The sequence below is a fragment of the Vipera ursinii genome (genome assembly GCF_947247035.1).
Source record: "Vipera ursinii genome assembly, chromosome: Z".
Classification (NCBI taxonomy): Eukaryota; Metazoa; Chordata; class Lepidosauria; order Squamata; family Viperidae; genus Vipera; species Vipera ursinii.
This window is the reverse complement of record NC_139517.1, coordinates 108,028,594-108,049,768: the sequence shown is the minus strand read 5'-3', so window position 1 is coordinate 108,049,768 and position 21,175 is coordinate 108,028,594. Positions and strand designations below refer to the sequence as shown.

The following is a 21,175-nucleotide window of genomic DNA, read 5'->3' as shown; positions in this document are numbered from 1 at the left end:
TATTTGAAATAAATATAATTAAATAAAAGTTCTAGTTGTTTAAAAGAAGCTTCATTTTTTCCCCAGAATTGTTACTTGTGGAGATTGTTATGCTAATTCTATTGATAATTAGGAAATATTCTAACAACACACAGCACCACAAAAAGAGTCAAATGAGTGTTAAGCAGAGTTTTTGTTCTTTTAAAAGCAGATAATATTTCTGATATGTTTTATTTTCAGTATCCAGAATTATTTGCCAATCTGCCCATACGGCAAAGAACAGGAATCTTATTATATGGAGCTCCTGGAACAGGAAAAACTTTATTAGCAGGTGTTGTTGCCCAAGAAAGTGGAATGAATTTCATCAGCATCAAGGTAATAAATTGAAGTTTTATGTAATTCCTGAAAGTACTAGGGTGTAGTTGATTGGTTTCCAAGTAAAATACATAGTGTTGCCAAGTAACTAAAGCCCTTTTTAAAATCTGTAGGATGCAATTTTGAATCTGTTTTGCGACCATCTGTGTATACAATTAAGGTACATTAATAGAGTGATTATAGAAAGGCCTTTGATTGCAATCAAAGGCCTTTCTTTCAAGCTAGAAATATAGAAAATTGGTGGCAGAAAAAGACACAGTGGTCCATTTTATCAGCCCTTTGAGATTTTTGTTGGTTTTGTTTTCTTTTTAATTTATTGTTTTTAATTATTAATTATTATTATGGTCTGTCCACAATCAGTGATATGTTCAGAGTGGATTTGGCATTTTTGTCTGCCAATCAAATCCTTCCCAAGTACCTGGCATAGGCAAATGTTTGGATGTTTGATGGGGTTACAGATATTGTTACAGGATGTATGTATTGTATTGTATTGTATTGTATTGTATTGTATTGTATTGTATTGTATTGTATTGTATTGTATTGTACTATTTTATTTTAAATTTGGAATTAAAATGTGGAATGTGCTCAGAAAAATGGGCATCTCAGAACATATATTCTCCTTGTGAAGGATTTCAGGTTGGGAAATCCCACAGATAGGCCACTGTGGAGCAGACTGGCTCCAGGTTGACAAAGGAGTGGGACCGAGCTGTACACATTCTCCTTATTTATTCAACCTATATGTTAAATATAAATTAAGCAAAGGTCGATTGGAAGAAAGTAGCTATGGTTTTAAAACTAAAAGAAGAAACATCAATAATCTGTGCTAATAATAATAATAATAACAATAACAATAATAATAATAATAATAAAGTTGGAAGGGACCTTGGAGGTCATCTAGTCCAACCCCCTGCTCAGGCAGGAAACCTTATACCATTTCAGGCAAATGGCTGTCCAGTCTCTTCTTAAAAACCTCCAGTGTTGGAGCATTCACCACTTCTGCAGGCAGGTTGTTCCACTGGTTAATTGTTCTAAATGTCAGGAAGTTTCTCCTTAGTTCTAGGTTGCTTCTCTCCTTGACTAGTTTCCATCCGTTGCTTCTTGTCCTGCTTTCAGGTGACAACACTTCCCTGATAGCCTAAAAAAATAGGTATCCTCAACTAACAACCATTCAGTCAACAGCCATTCAGAGTTATGGTGTTGCTGAATAAATGGTTGTTGCAACTGGTCTTCAGAATGGTGGCAAATCACACAGCACCTCTCATGTACTCGCTTTCTCACATCCTCTCTGATATGCATAGCATCTTTCACTCAGCCTCCCAACCTGTGCAGTGCCTCTTATACACCTCTCACCACAACCACACAACTGTATGGCACCTCTTACACAGTCCTCGCTCCCCAACTATGCAGTACCTCATTCACATCCTTGTGCAACCTCCTCATACCATGCTGTATCTCTCATATGCCCTTTCCAACTCATGCAGCACCTCTCACACATCCCTCAGACCTTCACACACCCTCCCCAATCCACATGGCTCCTCTTGTACACTACTCATACCCTTCTGCTTGATATGCAGGGTACCGTCTCACTCTATCCCCAATCTAGAAGCAAGCATTTACATGCCTGTTGCTTGGCATTTACAACTTCTGCTGGCTTCCCCAGAATTAAATTGTAGGAAGTTCGCAAAAAGTTTCCTTATCTAGCAGCTGAGAGATTCAGTTAACAACAGCAGTTGAGACTGTCACTAAGTGATGAAGTAATCCTTTACAACTACATTTATCTTTTATATATTGATTTTTCTCAGTAATTTTAACCTATCCCAGTAGTTCAAAATTTAAAAGTATTGTATTATTGTTATATTTATGACTCGAAATAATCCTTATTCTTATCTGTTCCTCTTTTGTCATCTTCGAGAAGTATGAATCCTTGATAGTTTGAACATTATAGTAGAAAATAGAAATATTTGAAAACAATATACATTTAAAAGTGTGTTAGAAATATTTCATATATATTTAAAATCACTTACTAGTGCAATTGCTTTTCATTTGTACTATAATAACTTAGTGTTTTGGAACATTTACCATTTTGGTTTTTGCAGGGGCCAGAACTGCTCAGCAAATACATTGGAGCAAGTGAACAGGCAGTTCGCGATATATTTAACAGGTTGGATCCAGAATCGTGGTGTTGTTTCCTGATTTTTTTATGATTATTTGCTAAAGGGTGAAGTGAAAAAGACAGGGCAAGAGGGTTATGAAAGAGATGTTTAGTTATACTCTAAGTTACGTCACTGAAAAAAATGACTTATGACCATTTTTCACACTTACAACCATGGTCAAAATTTAAATGTTTGGCAATTGGCATATTTTTATAATAATGGCAGTGTTCTAGGGTCATGTGATCACCTTTCACGACCTTCTGACAAGCAAAGTCAAGGGGAAACCAGATTCCCTTTACAGCCATGTTATTAACTTAACAACTGAAGTGACTCAGTTAACACTTTCACTTAAGAAATATTGTAAAATGGGGCAAAACTCACTTAACAATTGTCTCGCTTATCAATGGAAATTTTGCGCTCAATTGCGATCATAAATTGAAGACTAACTGGACTTGCCAATTTCACATTTTCATTTTTAGCCAATAATATTTTGTTCTCCAGTCTGAAGTGTATTTATATTGCAGAGCTGAAGCAGCCAAGCCATGCATACTTTTCTTTGATGAATTTGATTCTCTTGCTCCTCGAAGAGGTCACGATAACACTGGTGTAACTGACCGAGTTGTTAATCAACTGCTGACTCAATTAGATGGTGTAGAAGGTTTAAAAGGTATGTATGTATTGGACCCAGACCAATCATAAAAGCAAGTTAAAATAAATATAGTAAATAAAACAATAAAATGACATTGTTAAAAATCCTGAAACAGTCATTTGAAGGTGCGCTAGGTGGTTTCTAGAAACCATGGTTATTGATAAAAATAATTGCAACCTTCTGAGAATTTAATTGCAAAAAGGAAAACCATAAATCCCATAATCATAAGAGTAGTTCAAATTATTGACAACTGGGGTTGTGAGTTTTCAGCCCTATTCTGCATATAATAGGCAACTGAATAGCATAACCACAGCTTTCATACTTAAGTTTAGTATTTCTGCTCGGTAACATTTTCAGTGGGGTTTTGAGTGAAGAATCTTGTTCGTTTATATAGGCCCCGGCTGGTCGGTTGGTCTTGTGAGTGGTTGACTGAGTCACAAGCCTGATTGAATCACAAGACTGTTTGAATCACAAGACTCATTCTGCTCTTGTGATTTCTGACTGGTTGCTGTGAGGCTTCAAATTCAGCTGGTGAGGGGGCAGTCAGTCCTGTCATTGATTAGTGGTTCGGGTAGTCTGCTCCCTTATTAGTTCGTATGCTGGTTCTTGTCAATGTATTTGTTGATGGACCCATTGGTAGAATGCCAGGCTTTGATAAACTAGCATGCCTGACAGGTTTTGGCGTGGCCAATGATTTCAGCTTTGTTCCAGTCAAGCCGCTGTTGTTTGTTATTGGTATGATTGGCAATCAGGGACTTTGGGTCATGTCGTTTGACAGCCACTGGTGTTCCTGGATTCTGGTTTGTAACTCTTGTCCTGTCTGCCCAGCATAGCACTGGCTATAATTGTTGCAACCAATTCTGTATGTTATGTCAGTGCCATTTTCCTTCCATGTACTGTCTTTGATCTTTGTTAGTTCCTGCCTGAGTATGAACCTGGGTTTGTGGGCTATTGTTATTCCAAGAGATTCCAGAGAGATTAATTTTTTTTAACCTGAAAAGGTGAAATCAGGCCTGTCAGGTAGAGATTCATCAAGCCTGGACATGGGGTTTGCTGCAATGAGAATACTGTAGATAGAAATGCAGTAAATAGATTCATTTAATAACTTTAAATAAAAAAAATAGTCTCCAGTCCCTTGTAGTTGTGCCAAGGTTTTGCAATTCCAAGCACTCTCTTGAATTTAAGAAAAGCATAAAACGGCACAGTACTGTAAAAAAAAGAAGAAGAAGCTGTCCCTATTCCTCAGCCTTATTCTACTACTAAATTTGGGAATTGGGAGATGAAACTTAATACATAGATTCAAAGCAATCCCAGCCACTATTAATTTGGATGATGTGACTGTAGGGTGGGAAATAAACCTTTATCAGAATCTGATTAGTTTGATCAGAACTTTCAGAGGAATAGCCATAACTAATTTCTCATACAAAATAGGCAGAGTTTGAGAGTATAGCATATCAGAAATTAGATATATCAGTTAAAATATATAATTAAGTAGATAAAGTATAATTAAAATAAGTTTAAAAAATCCGTAATTATTACATTCTCATGTCTGATATTTTCACAAAGTTGGCAGATTTTTACTAAAAATATTCTTAATTTGATTTTAGGAGTTTATATATTAGCAGCCACTAGTCGTCCTGATTTGATTGATCCTGCTCTTTTGAGACCCGGTCGATTGGATAAGTGTCTATACTGTCCACCTCCTGATCAGGTAAAGAAATAAAATACTATGCCAGATGTTACATTAAGGAAAGCTTGTTTTCCTCTGTAAAATAAAAAGGCAGAATGAAATATATTTCCTGACAATCACTAGTATTGCATGAAATCAGTGATAGTTTGCACTTCTCTTAACCCAGGGGTCTTCAAACGTGGCCCTTTCATGACGTGGACACGCTGGCTGAGGAATTCTAGGAGTTGAAGTCCACAAGTCATAAAAGGGCCAAGTTTGAAGACCCCTGTCTTAACCTGTTGTATGCATAAAATCAGATCAGTTATTACATAATTATGATCTCCAAGTCTACTGATTGTATTACCATCTCAGATGTCAAGCAGGCAGCCAGGTCATTATAACCCAATGGCTCAGGCTTTGTAGACACTCATAGTTTTAAATAGTGTTCAAAAATTAAGCCTTAGTATTAAATATTTTAATTTAAAATTTCCATGTTCTCAAAATCTTATGAATTCATTAAAATTATTCCTAAAATGTGTCACTGGCACAACACCGTACTCTTAACATTTGGTAAACTAATTGAAACATTTTGATTTCCAGATTTATAACAGATCGTTTCAGTTGGGTTAGGCTCTGGATAGGCCATGCTGTGTTCTGTTATCCAAAAGTGTGTTTTTAAAATACAGTACTGTATAAATATTCTTACACATCATCTTTAATACAATGCATCACAGGACAATATTGACATAAATGGAGAAGCTGCAGTAGCATATCTGTTTGTGAGTAAAGACACAATATTTAATTTCACTCACTAAACGTTTTGTTTCTGTAAGTAATATTGGGGATCTAGTCATAAGAAAGAATGTTTTTATCTTGTCAGAATTTTAAGTTAAAGATTAATCATTCTTATTTAGATCTAGGTAAGCTTTCAGTTGAGAAAAAAATGGAAATGTTTTTACTCTACAGAATAAGTCATTTATTTCCTGTATCTGTATGCTACCTTCATTTCAGCAGAGTCCCTTTTCCTAGCTGACAAGTGTTTCTAACGATAAGAATCCTTTCTTTTAATAACAAAGTTTCTTCTAATTTTCTAAAGGCTTCCCGATATGAGATTTTAAAAGCTCTGAGTCATTCTCTTCCTTTGGCGCATGATGTGGATTTTCAGTATTTGGCAGCAAAAACTGAGCATTTCACTGGGGCAGATTTAAAAGCTTTATTATACAATGCCCAATTAGAAGCAGTGCATGCTAACTTGAACTCAACTTTGCCCCATGTAAGTATATTGAAATATAAAAAATTTCCTTAGCCTTTGGTTTATAATTTCTAAAATGAGGCAATGATTGGGAAAATCTCAGATATCTAGGAGCCAGAACATTTAAAATGTGTTACTTAAGAACACATTTTGCATTCTTAATATTTCCAAAATATTATTTTGATTTCCCTGCACTGTAAAATAGTTATGACATCAAGGTGACATCAAGGTGAGTATCGTAAACATTGGCTTTGAAACACAAATTTCTATGAAAATTCCAATGATTTAAAAGCCTCGCTCATACCTATTTTTGTACTGAATATTGTACCACACTTAAAGCACTGAAAATATGCTGGCAATAGAGTTGAAGAATTTATTGCACAGCAGCAAAACGTAAAACATTTCAGTGACAATGCAATGTGATTGTATTCTCTGATTGAGATATATTTTTCCCTCTTTTCTGGGACTGACCACATACAGTAGTGTCTACAAGGAGATCAAAACAGGCAAGATGGCAGATGGAGGTTTGGGGTTTGGATTTCATGGTATATACTATTAATTACATATTATATGGTGAATATAAGGCTTTTTTACTGATGCGTATTTCTGTTTTAGCTTTATTTAATAATGGGATTTCTTGATTTTAACAGTTTCTTTCTTAGTCACTTCAAGTAAATATACAAATATACATCTTGCCAGCTTATCTATTAAACATTTCTTTTCTTGTTGCTTATTCAAGTACAGTCTGAGCAAGTGGCTCACTGAAGAAGCTACTTGGATAAGCAAAGAAACCAACAAGAAAAAAAGTTCAGTTGCCATGAATCAACTTCCAGACTATTGATAGCTATTTACAATTGTTATGCTGAATGATATTCAAATCTGGCATAGAATTGCTTTCTAACATATAAAAATTAGTATGTACAGTAATAATAATAATAAATAATAAAATAATAATAATAATAATAATAATAATAAGAAGAAGAAGAAGAAGAAGAAGAAGAAGAAGAAGAAGAAGAAGAAGAAGAAGAAGAAGAAGAAGAAGAAGAAGTAGTAGTAGTAGTAGTAAGGGACCTTGGAGGTCATCTAGTCCAACCCCCTGCTCAGGCAGGAAACCCTATACCATTTCAGACAAATGGTTGGCCAGTCTCTTCTTAAAAACCTCCAGTGTTGGAGCATTCACCACTTCTGGAGGCAGGTTGTTCCACTGGTTAATTCTGTTGTTCTAACTGTCAGGAAGTTTCTCCTTAGTTCTAGGTTGCTTCTCTCCTTGACTAGTTTCCATCCGTTGCTTCTTGTCCTGCTTTCAGGTGCTTTGGAGAATAGCTTGACTCCCTCTTCTTTGTTGCAGCCCCTGAGATATTGGAACACTGCTATCATGTCACCCCTCGTCCTTCTCTTCATTAAACTACACATAGCCAATTCCAGCAACCGTTCCCTATATGTTTTAGCCTCCAGTCCCCCAATCATCTTTGTTGCTCTTCTCTGTACTCTTTCTAGAGTCTCAACATCTTTTTTACATCGTGGTGACCAAAACTGGATGCAGTATTCCAGGTGTGGCCTTACCAAGGCATTGTAAAGTGGTATTAGTACTTCACGTGATCTTGATTCTATCCCTCTGTTAATGCAGCCTAGCACTGTGTTGGCTTTTTTGGCAGCTGCAGCACACTGCTGGCTCATATTTAAGTGATTGTCCACTAGGACTCTGAGATCTCTACATTAATATACTTATTTTATTCCAAACTGTTTATAGCTCCAATGTCAAACTGTTTGTATACATGATCTCCATATAGTTTGGTCAGCCTTTAGTCCAACAACTTAATATTCTTTTTTTAAGAGGAGGTTCAACATAATTAAAAATAACATAATTTGCTTGGGAAACATTATTTACTATTTGGCGCTAAAATCCTGAGCAGTATTATTTAGTACAGGATATAAAATAAAGAGCAGAATTGTTCACTATTAAATCTCTAAGCGTGTTTTTCTGCTAATTTATCAATCCTTACTGCTCTGCAATAAACAGGCACCTAGTTTTATTCAGTATTTGAAAATTCACCAATTATCTTTACTCTCCTTGCATGTTATAAATGAACTCATAAATGTTTACATTTTCATTTTTCTAAATTTATGGAAAATATTTTAATACAAGGAAGGTGTTTTCTCACAATGCTTGCAAAGGTTTTTATATAAAATCAATGTGCTGAACATTTAAATTTTTTCTAATTAAAACCTAGTTCATGCTAATTAAGAAGACCCATTGATATAGTCAGATATTTCTGTTTGATATACCTTTTATCTGTGATTTGATCATAAGATTTTGAAGGCAATTTGTAAGGTTATTAAAATAGAATTAGCAATTGAAACTTAAACAGCAATAACACAAATCATACCAGCAAAGGGGAAAATGTAAAATGCTTAAGATCAAACATAGGCATTTGTATTTAATGTTATGGTATTCATGTGGTTTTTATATTTTATTACTGATATTGATTTACTTTTTGATTGTGAGCTGCCCTCAGTTTAGTACAGTATAAGATGGGTGGCTATATAAATGGAATGAATGAATGAATAATGAAGGAAGGAAGGAAGGAAGGAAAAGAAAGAAAGAAAGAAAGAAAGAAAGAAAGAAAGAAAGAAAGAAAGAAGAAAGAAGAAAGAAGAAAGAAAGATTTTATCACCTACTCCAGGGATTTTCAAATTTGGCCCTTTTATGACTTGTGGACTTCAATTCCCAGAATTCCACAAGTCATAAAAGGGCCAAGTTTGAAGACCCCTGACCTAGTCCAAAGCCAAGAAGGGAAGGAGGAGGTCACTGAGGCTCTTGACCGAGTTGTACCCTTGCGGCCCCTGACCCGGTGCAGATCCCGTCGAGCTCCATGGTTCTCCGCGGAGCTCCGGGAGATGAAGCGTCGGAGACGGGGCCTACAGAGCGGTTGGAGATCCAGCCGATCTGAATCCGACCGATTGCGACTAAGAACCTATATTAGGTCTTATCTCGCTGTGATAAGGGTGGCAAGGTCTAATCACTTCGCTACCCTTATCGCGTCCGCAGATAATCGCCCGGCCGCCCTGTTTAGGGTGACTCGCTCCCTCCTTAATCAAGAGGTGAGGGAGGAACCCTTGCAGGGTCGTGCCAAGGAGTTTAACCAACATCTGTCGGACAAAATCTCTCGGATTCGGACCGGTCTGGACTCTGACTGGGCAGAGTCTGACGATCAGGACACGGGCGGTCTTGTCGATATTACCTGGGAGGAGTTTGATTCTGTGACTCCGGAGGAAGTGGACAGGATTATGGGGAGGCTGAGCTCCTCCACATGTTTATTGGACCCGTGCCCTTCCTGGCTGGTTTATGCAGCCCGGGAGAGGACACGCAGCTGGTTCCAGGCAGTTATATCAGCTTCTTTGAGTGAGGGTAGCTTCCCTGCCGTCTTGAAAGAGGCGGTGGTGAGGCCTCTCCTCAAGAAGCCTGCCTTGGACCCAGCTGTATTGAACAACTTTCGTCTGGTCTCCAACCTTCGCTTCCTTGCGAAGGTTGTTGAGAGTGTGGTGGCGCATCAGCTCCCTCTGGTCCTGGATGAAGCAGATTATCTAGACCTGTACCAATCGGGTTTCAGGCCCAGGTACAGCACGGAGACGGCATTGGTCGCGCTGGTGAATGATCTCTGGAGGGTTCGGGACAGGGGACATTCCTCTGTTCTAGTCCTATTAGACCTCTCAGCGGCTTTCGATACCATCGACCATGGTATCCTGCTGCGGCGTCTCAGGGGATTGGGAGTGGGAGGCACGGTCTTACAATGGTTCTCTTCCTATCTCCAGGGACGTTCGCAGTCGGTGTTGACAGGAGGGCAGAGGTCGACCGCGAGGTCTCTCGTTTGTGGAGTTCCTCAGGGGTCGGTCCTCTCGCCTCTCCTGTTCAATATCTATATGAAACCGCTGGGTGAGATCATTCGTGGCTTTGGAGTTGGGTATCATCAGTATGCTGATGATACCCAGCTTTTCCTTTCGACCCCAAACCACCCCAGTGATGCCCTCAACGTGATGTCCCGTTGCCTGGAGGCGATTCGGGTCTGGATGGGGAGGAACAGACTTCAACTCAACCCCGACAAGACTGAGTGGCTTTGCATACCTTCATCCCGGGTCTATTCGGATATTCCATCTCTTTTTATGGGGGGTGAATTATTACCCCCCGTAGATAGGGCTTGCAACTTGGGAATCCTCCTAGATTCACGGCTCACCTTGGAAGATCACATAGTGGCTGTGACTAGGGGGGCTTTCGCCCAGGTTCGCCTGGTGCGCCAGTTGCGGCCCTATCTAAGCCGGGATGATTTATGGACGGTCACTCACGCGCTCGTGTCCTCTCGTCTAGACTACTGCAACGCTCTCTACATGGGGCTTCCCTTGAGGACCACCCGGAGGCTCCAACTGGTACAGAATGCAGCCGCGAGAGTTGTGTTGGGAGTTTCCCGATACTCCCATGTCACACCTCTGCTCCGTGAGCTGCATTGGTTACCAGTTGTCTTCCGGGTGAGATTCAAGGTACTAGTAATGGTGTTTAAAGCCCTACGTGGCAGGGGTCCGGAGTACCTTAGGGAACACCTGCTGCCGGCATCAACTTCCCTCCGCCCTGTGCGTTCCCACAGAGAGGGCCTCCTCAGGGTGCCACCGGTCAGAGAATGTAGATTGATGGCCCCCAGGGGGAGATCTTTCTCTGTGGGCGCCCCGGAACTATGGAACCAGTTACCAGTTGAGCTCCAGACGGCGCCCGATCTTCGCTCCTTTCGCCGCGATCTAAAAACATACTTGTTCGAACAAGCCGGCCTGGCCTTATTTTATTGGGGTTTTTATTATGTATTAACTGTTTTTTAATGGGCATGTATTTAATTACTTTTTAACTTTTGTAATTCTGTGTTTTATTCTTGCCCTGTACACCGCCCTGAGTCCTTTGGGAGAAGGGCGGTATAGAAATATTAATAAATTAAATTAAATTAAATATATTCTACGAGATTTTGACTTTATTTATTTTCTCCTCAGGAGACAGGTTCCAGCTCAGATAGTGATCTTAGTCTATCTTCAATGGTTTTCTTAAACCAAAGTAGTGGGTCAGATGATTCTGCCAGAGATGGAGAAGGAGGCTTGGAACAGTCATTAACTTCCCTTGAGCTGTGTGACTTGCTTCCTGAGGATCCAAGGTCTAACATCTATCGCCTTTACTTTGGCAGTTCCTATGAATCTGAACTTGGCAATGGAACTGTTTCCGAAATGGTAACTTTTACACTTTGCTTAATTGCTTGTTTTCCCATTGATTTAAAAATCATATAATTGATTTGGAAGGGATATTTAATTTATCCAAATAAAATTCAGGTTTCTTTTTTTGGGGGGGAGTGGTAAATTAAATAAAAATAATTCCACACCTACAAAATCAGCAGAAGGAAATTTGAGTTTGCTTCTCTGGATCAGTACTTGTTCAAAGAATTTTGTATTCTACTCAATACATTGCATTGTTGGGACCAAAAAGTTGCATATTTTAAAAACCAATAGAACTTTTTGTATTTGCACTTTTCCTCCTCAGCTTCTATTTCATTAAAAAAAAAAGAAAGCTCCGCACTGAATCTGTTTCCCTGAATTGTTGATCGAAAAATGCTGTAACATAGGACAGTAATTCAGATAAAGAACATACAGTATATCAAAAGCAATAGGGGTCCGCAACCCCTGGGCCATGGCCTGCTGGGAACTGGACCGCTGAAACAGCAGACAAGCATGCCGAGCTCCATTTGCATAAGCAGCAGGCATCCACCCGAAACCATCCCTCCCCGCCACTCCCCGTCCACAGAGCCAGAAAAGTTAGGGGCCACTGAAATACAATTAGGATTGGTCTTTTCCCAGATGTTTGTGCTATGCAAATGAAAATAAAAAAACTCTATACAAAAACTGTGGTAAAAATATGGATGTCACTATGTATATGATACTAGTTATCCAAACTAGTAAGACAATGTGATATTATGATCTCCATTAATTATATTAAGACCTTTAACCGCACAGATAGTACTAATACAAATAACTTTCATTATAGACTTTTAAGTAAATTTAAAATCTTGATCAACAATCTTTTCTAGCCATCAAATAGTTCTATCCAACTCTTTTATATCTTTTCATAGAAGAATTAAATAAGTTGTTCTGTTTGACCAACTACAGTTGCTTTATGTTTTGGGCAAAGTGGTGATAAATTAAGAAAGTGAGTTGTTTCTTTTTGTCTTTCACTGTTTTTCCTATTCTTTTTGTCCTAATCCATTCTCTGACATTTCTGAAAATGCTCAAATTATCCAGTCTCAGAATGCTCCTCTGTTTCCTATCCTGAAATTTGCAAATTCAGGTGATCCTACTCTTCCTTCATTACTTTTTCTGTAATAGGAGGTGACCTTTGGCATTGTAATCCTAAACCACATCAAAACATTGCAAATCTCTTCTAGAAGACTCATCCTGGAATGAGACAACCCTAACCTCAGAATGGTCATATTAGTATACTCTGGGAGAAGAATGGAGTTCTGTTTTGGAAAACAGAACATTTAGGCACTAGAACATTTACGATTTACTTTTTTTTTTGCTTAACTATTTCCTGCAAAGGAATATATATATAAGCTTGTCTTATTGGATAGTCATTATGGTGAAACTTTTATTGAGATATTAATAACTTAAATGAGAAGGCTAACTGTTTTTATGTATAATGTTCCCCTTCTTCTCTCCATAGAGTTCTCAGTGTTTTTCAGGATCAAACTCCATAAACCATGAATTAACCAGCATAACTCTGAAGGATTTAGTATCTTCTCAACCTCCAACCTTAAGAACCACTTTACAGGAAGGTTTCCAAGAATTTAACCAAGAACAGATAGAACAACTCAGGGCAGAAGTCAATGCCATCAAAGCTAACTACAAAAGCATAAACAGAGTATGGGAAAAACTATAATTTTCTTCTCATAAAAATATTTTTAGATATGGTGTTACTAACTTTGATTCTGTAATTACAGTAAAACCATGGCCTAAACTATGTTTTTACAGCTTCAGTTTATAAACGTGTTATCTTAATTCAGACATTAAAACAAGTATTTATGACAGCATTTGTTACTCATAAAGATTCAAATTACTGTAGTGTATTGACCCAATAAGAATTAGAAGGTCTAAAAATAGAAAAGGATGTTTCATAAAGTTGCAAAATTGGAATGTCTTTGAAGTGAGGCAAGAGGAATTGTCTGCCTTTTTAATGTGGCTTTAACTTTTTTTTCCTTCTGGATCAAATTTGTTCCTTTGTTTTTCTTCTCTACTTTCCCTTTCTCTTCCCAGCACAACATCTTTCTATATATCCTATCCCAATACAGCTTTCTTCCTTTTCTTTGTCTCTGCTGAAGAGGAATGTGTGTGTATTTGTATGGCTGTATGACAATGAGGATAGAAAATTAATATTTGTAATTAATTGACATCACCTAGCTGACACTGACAGCTATGCAAGATTGTATCTGGTTAATAACTGAAACAGATACTGGAACTTCACAAATATTCCATGTAATTTCATTGTTGCCAAGGAAATATCATGGACGGTTTATAAAAGTCACAAAGAATCATGGTTTAGTCAAAGAATTTCTTTTTAATTTTAATTAAAAAAAATTGTATTCACCCTTCTTTTGGGGAAGGGAGATAAGAGTAGCTCTTGGAAGGCATATGTACATATACATGTGCAAATATATCACAAGCATATATTTTCTCCATGACTGCTATTCAGCTAGAGTTGTCAACCCTAATTTGATAAGATGGACAAGCTGGCTATTGCATAGGAGTTACTTCATAACTGTGAGGTTTGTCAACAAATACCCTGTCACATCAGGCCATCATATAGAATTCTCAGAAATGTTCAGAGGGAGTATTGAGTAATCCCTGCTGCCCATTTCACTGGTCTCACAACTTTACTTTAGCCCATGTTGTCCATCTGTCCTACTTTTTAAATTGGTTCTCAGTGTAAGAGCTAAGATGACAAAAGTACACAGATATTCAAAAAAACAACTATACATTATTTTTCAACATTTAACCCTTATCTGGGTTAATGATCCAAGATACTTTTCAGCCTAAGACAAAGAATAAAATACACATTTCCTACTTCCTTTCAAAAATATCCAAACAGATTGCCTTGTTAAAATAAGATTCAACTACCAGTTGGAGTACTATTTGCCTCTGAATATCTACCAGAGATAAATGCCTTACTCTAGGTAAAGATGAGGCTGGTTCTTTTATTATGTAATTTCAGTTCCTAGCCAACCTCCCAAATATATTTTTAACATGCTCATCTCCACAGAAGCAGAAATGTTGTTGTTTTTTCTGTAGCTCTGTAAAATTCAAGTATAATTATATCGTTCTAGCACTCATTGAAAATGGGAGTGACTGCATCAGTGAAATGGTGCTAATAGTGGAAAAATACATTTTTAAAGGTGGGGCACTTCTTAGATAAGTGCTAAAAGAAAAAGGAAAGCATGGTTTGGCTGCAAGTGCCTTGACTAGTGCTACTGAATCACTATAAGATCATTCAGTGTCACTTATTATCATTATGGTAGTTCAGAATAAAATATTTAGCAACTTGCTATCTCTAGTATAAACCTGGATTTGACTATAACATTTGGAAAATATACTGTCTTAAAACCATGTTTGGTAGAATCTTCAAGCTCAGTTGTCATTATCAGGTGAATTAAAAATTAGTTTTTTAAAAAATATATTTAAATTCTACATTTTTAATACATAAAAATATTTTTCCTTAATTTTTTTTCCAGGAGGAAGGCACTACTTGCATGTCATCAGTAACCAAGAGAACTTTAAATATTACTCAGATTCACCTAATGGCTGCTCTTGAAAGTACAAAGCCATCCACTACTCAAGAAGACTGGAATAAGTTTGCTGAGCTGTAAGTATCTGAAGAACATAGGAATTATTCTTTTTAATGTCTGTAAAAATTCTGGAAAACTGATTAATTTACTCTATTTCAAAAAGATAAGAAACATATTTAAGAATCTTAAAATTCACAGAAAAATATGCATATATTCATACACATACATGTAAGCACAGACACCTACTCTTGTATAGCTTTTCATTCTATAAAATTGATTGCATGGTGGCACAGATTATGATCACTGTTTATTATACAATATATATTTTGTTTTGTGCAAGGCTTGACTAGAATGTTTCAGAGAATCTAGTCAAGGAGACAATCTTCCTATCAATTTCTCTTGTATACACATTCAAAAGATGTTCCCATTGTATTCTCTTCCACTCTCAGAATAGCAGAACTATGAAGAACGTTTTCTTTCTCAACATTTGTCATTTGTACCTTCAGTCATTTTTGGCTTTATTCTACAACTTGCATTCTTTCTTTTTGCCCTTGGGATTTGGTTTTTTTTTTAATTACATGTGGACCTTGTCTTTCATCTGTTTTGCTTAGGGCCTCAGAAGTGGAGTAGAAAGTGTTTTAGTGGCACTGAATTAATAATAAACAGACATTCCAGCTGTATTTTATACCTTATTGACTATTGTTCATTTGCAAAGCTTTGTTTGTCAGAATACCAAGAATACTTGTTTGGTTCATGGTTCTGATTCTGTAGCACTGTCAGCGGATCTAGCTAAGTTGATATCATCTGGTTAAGTTTCAGCAAATTCCATCCTCAAGAATGTTCTCATAAGTATTGGTGGAACATAATAATTTCACTCCATTGCTCTTAAAGTTTTGGATCTCAGTGAGAGTAAAATGCCACAAATCCTTGGCCATTAATTTTAATGAGATTGGTGTTATTCACTTAGTTTTTAAGTATTTATACTTAAATATTTATACTTTAATATACAAATACAATATAAATAAGTAGTCAAGATTTTAAATCTACCTCCAAAATTGAAATCCAGAATTTGAAAGTTAGATTAAAGATGCCCATGTACCCCTAGCAGTGCTATTACTATTAGGAAAAGGATCCTACAGATATCTGAGCTGTGAATATTCTGGTTCTGTGAAGCTAGAAACTATACAACTGAAAAGTCTATTAAAGCCATGAGGTCTAGTTCCCTGCTTAGTACAGGAATCCAGTTGAAGCATCCAGGAAATATAACTATCTATTTCCCTATCTTATGGTCCAACTAAATCCAGTGGATATAAGACTTTTATCAGTCCACGTTTTGGACTGTTGTTAAAGTTTTTTTTCCTCCCAAGATTCAGTTTAAATCTACTTTCCTATAGCTTAAATATGTTATTTCTGTACATTTGGGGGGGGCAGAGAACAGGACTTGGCTTTCTTCTGGTGACAGCCTTTCAAATATTTGACTAGTAGTGTTATCATATCCCCAAGAACTACTAGACCAAGCTGAATATCAACTGTCCTGTAGCTCTGCACTTGATTTCTGTTTTCTGAGGTTTGCATTGTCTATGTTAAATCTTCTGCTATCTCCTGTCTTCATTTTACTAAATAGCTATAAATGAATCTTAACATCTTATCATCATTGCTCTAGCCAGTTCTCTTCATCTTGAGCTAATTATTTGTGACTCAAGAGAGTTAATGTCAGAATCTCTCTAGGCCATTACTATACTGCATCCGTAAAATATTATTTCTTCAATGGATGCATAACAAGGACATTGATTTTCAAGATGGCACCATCACTTCCTATCACTTGAAAACTTCCCAACCAATAACTGTTCATGTTGGTGCTGCAACCTACCCCACCTTCATCAGCTATTCAATTAAGCTATCTCGAAAACTGTTTTCTTCCATTTTCTTCTGTGCTGCTGCCGTTTATTCTCCAGTGCTGAAATCTGTTGTTTTTGCTTTCCAGGGCACTGGTAGGTACTTTAGGATTGGATATGACAGAAATCATGCATGGAATTGGAGGATTGTCAGTTGTGCTGCAGTTATGTTTCTTGATTGATAGGCTTACTGTATATCCAATATATGACTATACAGTATATGTTCATATATGACAGAGCCCCTTTCTATGCCAGAATTCTTTGACCAGAAATTAAATTGCACTGTCTCCAGATCAGTGATTGGATATCTAGCCACTCCATTAAGACATTCCTTGCAATTGACCAGTGTCAGGATTTCAATTATACTGAAATCCTGGAAAACCCATTAAGTGGGAAGACCGTTTGCTGATTATCTTCCTGTACTATACTGTCAGCCCTTTGAGGTATGCCTGGTGAGGGAATAATCTCCACAGGAAATGCTCTGTAAGTCTCATTCTTCATATTGTTACTGAGCATTGTGTCTTATTAATCACCAAGTTCTGTTGCTTCGTGCCTATATAGTAGTGACTCTTGAGTGCTGGAATATTCTGATTGATATTCTGAGTAAATTCAGAACTCATATGAGAGGCAAACGCTGCTCAGATGTTCTCTTAAATATTAATGGTTTCATATAAGCAGCTTGTCTTCTTCAGTTCTGGACTCTTTTGAATCCTCTTTCACACAGGGATGAAGAATAAAACCATAGAAATGCTTGGAGCCAGACTCTGCTCTGCTATTCCTGTGACTAGGGCTTTGGTCCCCTTCATTCACAGTTGCTATTTAGCGATGACAGACAGTTATATCTCTACCATACAGGTAGTCCTCAAATGCAGGCCAGTTGCCAAGTACCCAAAATATGGTAATGTGACTACAGGAGCCATCAGAATTTTGAGCCTGGGTCATAGGTGGTCCTAGGCAAATCTGCCAGAACTTCCAGTCTTAAGTCGAGGCAACTTGTATAATATTCTAGCTTTCAGCTCAGATATTTTTTAAAGTATCAGCCCTTTTCTTTGCCACGTACAATAATTTTGATTATTATTTTATGTTATTATATTTTTACTATTTATTTTTACTATTAATTATAATGAAATATTTTATCTACTCTGGATTTCTCAATAGAAGCTGGAAAAAAATAATAGAAACATTTCTGTGACTTTCAAAATGCTAAACCAATTAATTAAAAATAACCTTGGACTGGGTTTAACCTGAACCATTTACCTCATACAGCATATTCTTGGTACTAATATGCTCCTGTTTTCTTTTTTCTTTTTATTCTTTTTCAAGTTATGAAAATTTTCAAAATCCAAAGAGAAAAGAATCCAGTGGAACAATTTTCAAACCAGGACAAAAAGTAACGTTAGCTTAGCTGCTGTTAAAATAGTAGTAATCATGCTTACTAGGAATTTTCTGGCAAAGTGTTTATTTGTTAAATTGTATCTATGAACAGTCTATGTTACTATTAACATTATAAAGAACATTTGTTTACTTGTTAAATTTTATCTATCAATAGTCTGTTACTGTTAATATGACAAAGAACATTTAATTATTAATTATTTCATGATTATTTTGCATCATTTTTATATTACCTTTAATTTTTATTCAGGTTTTTTTTTCTTCTGGGGGGGTTTGGCATTCTTGGCTTAGTCATTCTCTTGCTCTAAAATTAAGCAATTTAACTGGCAGCCTTCTTTGAATAAATAGACTTATTGCATTTAAACAAATGTGTAACTGAAAGCCTAATTGTTTATCAATATTTTAAAAAAATATTCTAAACAATGGCTTTCTCAAACAACGCACCAATTTTTGTAGAGGGCAGATTATTGTAATGGAAGACTTCCAATATCTGCTGAAAAACTGACTCATCCAAGAGTGAGGCATCTAACAGATCTTGCTGACAATTTCATTTTTCAAAAATAAAATAAATTTAATCCTGTTTATCAGGGAATAATTGGTATGTATTGAAATTACTAGCCTCTTGAAAGCAGTTATGCCATGTTGGTAGCTCAGATTAATTGGAGAAGAAAATCTGAGAACTGAGAAAAACAGGTTTGAATGAATCAAAGTGAAGAGTGATAACATACTGAATGTAGTTTGGAAATCTAAAAGAAGACCAAGGCAAATAGGGCTAAGAGAGTCTGGAAAATGATATACGGAAGCAGACATACAAATGAGCTCCATGAAATCTCCCTCAGATAGGTAGGTGCTCTGGGTGGTGTATAATGCAATCAGCATATAAACAACATGAATTAACATTAAAATAATAAAATCAATTTAAGATTAAAAATGTTTAAAACTACATAGCATTATAAAATTTCAAAACATTATCAAAAATTTCAAAAACGGGACAGCTTCTGATGGAGTCAGCCAGCTGCACAGTTGCATGGTTCCCTGTGCCCCCATGCAAGTCTGTGATTTAAAAAAGGCATCTTCAAACGTAAAGAGTTAATAGTTTTTTTATTGATTATAGCCAGACAGGTAGAAGTAAGGTTCTAGAAAAGAGGAAAGGATTTGAATATTGCTATATGAAAAAACTGGCTGCCACAAAGTAAATCACTATAATGCGTAAGATGATTTTTATCTACTTTCATCTGGTGGAAACAATAATGCATAACAAATTTCTACTACTCAATTCCTGGTTTCTGGATAATATAATTAAATAAAATTAAATGTTTTTGTTTCTGTATATACTCTGCAATATTGTTAATTCTTAACAATAAAGTTTTAAAATTGTTTGGTTATTTCATAAATTTTCACAAAACATAAACAAGCTATATTTAGCTTTCAGACAAATCTCCCAAAGGATGCTAGTGGTATCAGCATTACTTGTGACACTGTACCTCCACAGGATGTAAATTTATGACAGTGTCTTATTTCAAGCATGGAGCCAAATATTTCTGCACAACGGCATCTGTATCTGATGTAACCAGCAGGTCAGCATTCCATGACTAAATCCCTGTCGCTCACACACTGTTCATGTGATAGGACAAACCCTAAATTCAGTTTCTCAGTATTTATTTCAGTCAGTAGATGCTGACATGCTGTCTTGCCCTTTCACTGATCTAATGGCCTATGCTCTTCTCAATTGACCTAACCAACTGACCGTGAATAACCTTTCCATTGCTAGCTATTAATTTTTCTCAAACATTAATTTATTAACACATGCAGACACTCATTTATATTGTTGCCTTTTTTATAATCAGTCATTGAAAAACAATTGTAATTAATATCAAGAATCCACTGATATAACTCATTTGTTACAATCACTTATGTCAGCAGCTGTCTAAATTTGTAATCAAGATTTTTGTTGTTAGTAATTAATTGAAGTGTGTAATAAAAATAGTAAAAACTAAGACAAACTAAAACAAAATAAAGTGCAGAAAAAAGGAGAAAATGAATAAAAGTAGAAGAAAAAAAGGCAATAATAAAATGACTTCTAACCTTCATCACACCAAGCATAAACTAATATGCTAGCTTTTCACCCTTTTTTAAAATTACAAATAAAATAATTCTTTTCCTCATAGTCTAAACATTATATATACACAATGCAAAAATCATTTTTTCAGCTGTTCAGGAAAAAAATCCATTTGGAGTTTACCAGAAATATCAAAGAAATAGATTATCCCTGGTAAAATAATTCAACTTTATATTCCTTCATTTTTCTATGCACAATCTTGACCTTTCAATCATTCCTATGGCATCACAGAAATTAATATTTCATTATTCTTTGCTTTTAAAAGGAAACTTAAAAGTTTATCAGGTGAAATGTTTATCATTTCCAAGATTCATATTTCAGTAAGCTGCTTCAGTAAAAATGTTATTTCCAAATTAGCCATTTTAACTCCTTTCTGCCTAGTTGTTTAAATTCCTTCTAGTTTTCATCTGTAAACTTTCTGAAGTCTCAGTAATAAGGGTTTAGTTCCATTTCAATTATTTCCCTCAAGTATATTATTATATATTTATTTTTCAAGTTTTATAGCAAAATAACTAAAAATTCCATTTTTCCTGGAATTTTAAGAAATTTTGTTCTTAAAACAAAAAAATGCTTTTTGCAATTGTGTATTATTTATTATTATATAATGTGTTATTACTATAAATGTTTAAATCTATTTTTAAAATTTCTTAAATTGGAAGATAAGTCCATATGTTTTGAAGATCTTTAATATACATAAAGTGGTTAAATTAAACATCTCTGAATGTAATTAGAAAGTGAATTTGTCTGCTTTAATGTCTTTATGAAAAGCTTAGACACTGCTAAGAGCAAAAATGTTGTCTTCTCCCTGGAGGATTCCTTTTGTGGAAAAATTTG

The 21,175-nt window shown here is 36.1% G+C and overlaps 1 protein-coding gene across 5 annotated transcripts in view; it reads left to right on the top strand.

The window, feature by feature from the left end:
• PEX1 (peroxisomal biogenesis factor 1) overlaps positions 1 to 18,383 on the top strand; it is a 41,202-nt gene extending 22,819 nt beyond the window's left edge. For 3 of the 5 annotated variants that reach the window (XM_083378579.1, XM_083378575.1, XM_083378577.1), the window contains 9 exons: positions 220 to 354; positions 2,451 to 2,515; positions 3,032 to 3,174; positions 4,764 to 4,867; positions 5,922 to 6,098; positions 11,106 to 11,336; positions 12,820 to 13,017; positions 14,882 to 15,012; positions 18,154 to 18,383. In XM_083378579.1, the coding sequence (XP_083234705.1) occupies positions 220 to 354; positions 2,451 to 2,515; positions 3,032 to 3,174; positions 4,764 to 4,867; positions 5,922 to 6,098; positions 11,106 to 11,336; positions 12,820 to 13,017; positions 14,882 to 15,012; positions 18,154 to 18,235 (1,266 nt within the window). In that variant the 3' untranslated portion in view covers positions 18,236 to 18,383. The remainder of the gene's footprint in view (positions 1 to 219; positions 355 to 2,450; positions 2,516 to 3,031; positions 3,175 to 4,763; positions 4,868 to 5,921; positions 6,099 to 11,105; positions 11,337 to 12,819; positions 13,018 to 14,881; positions 15,013 to 18,153) is intronic. The other 2 variants (XM_083378576.1, XM_083378578.1) reach the window with 2 other exon arrangements.
• Positions 18,384 to 21,175: the final 2,792 nt, after the last annotated feature.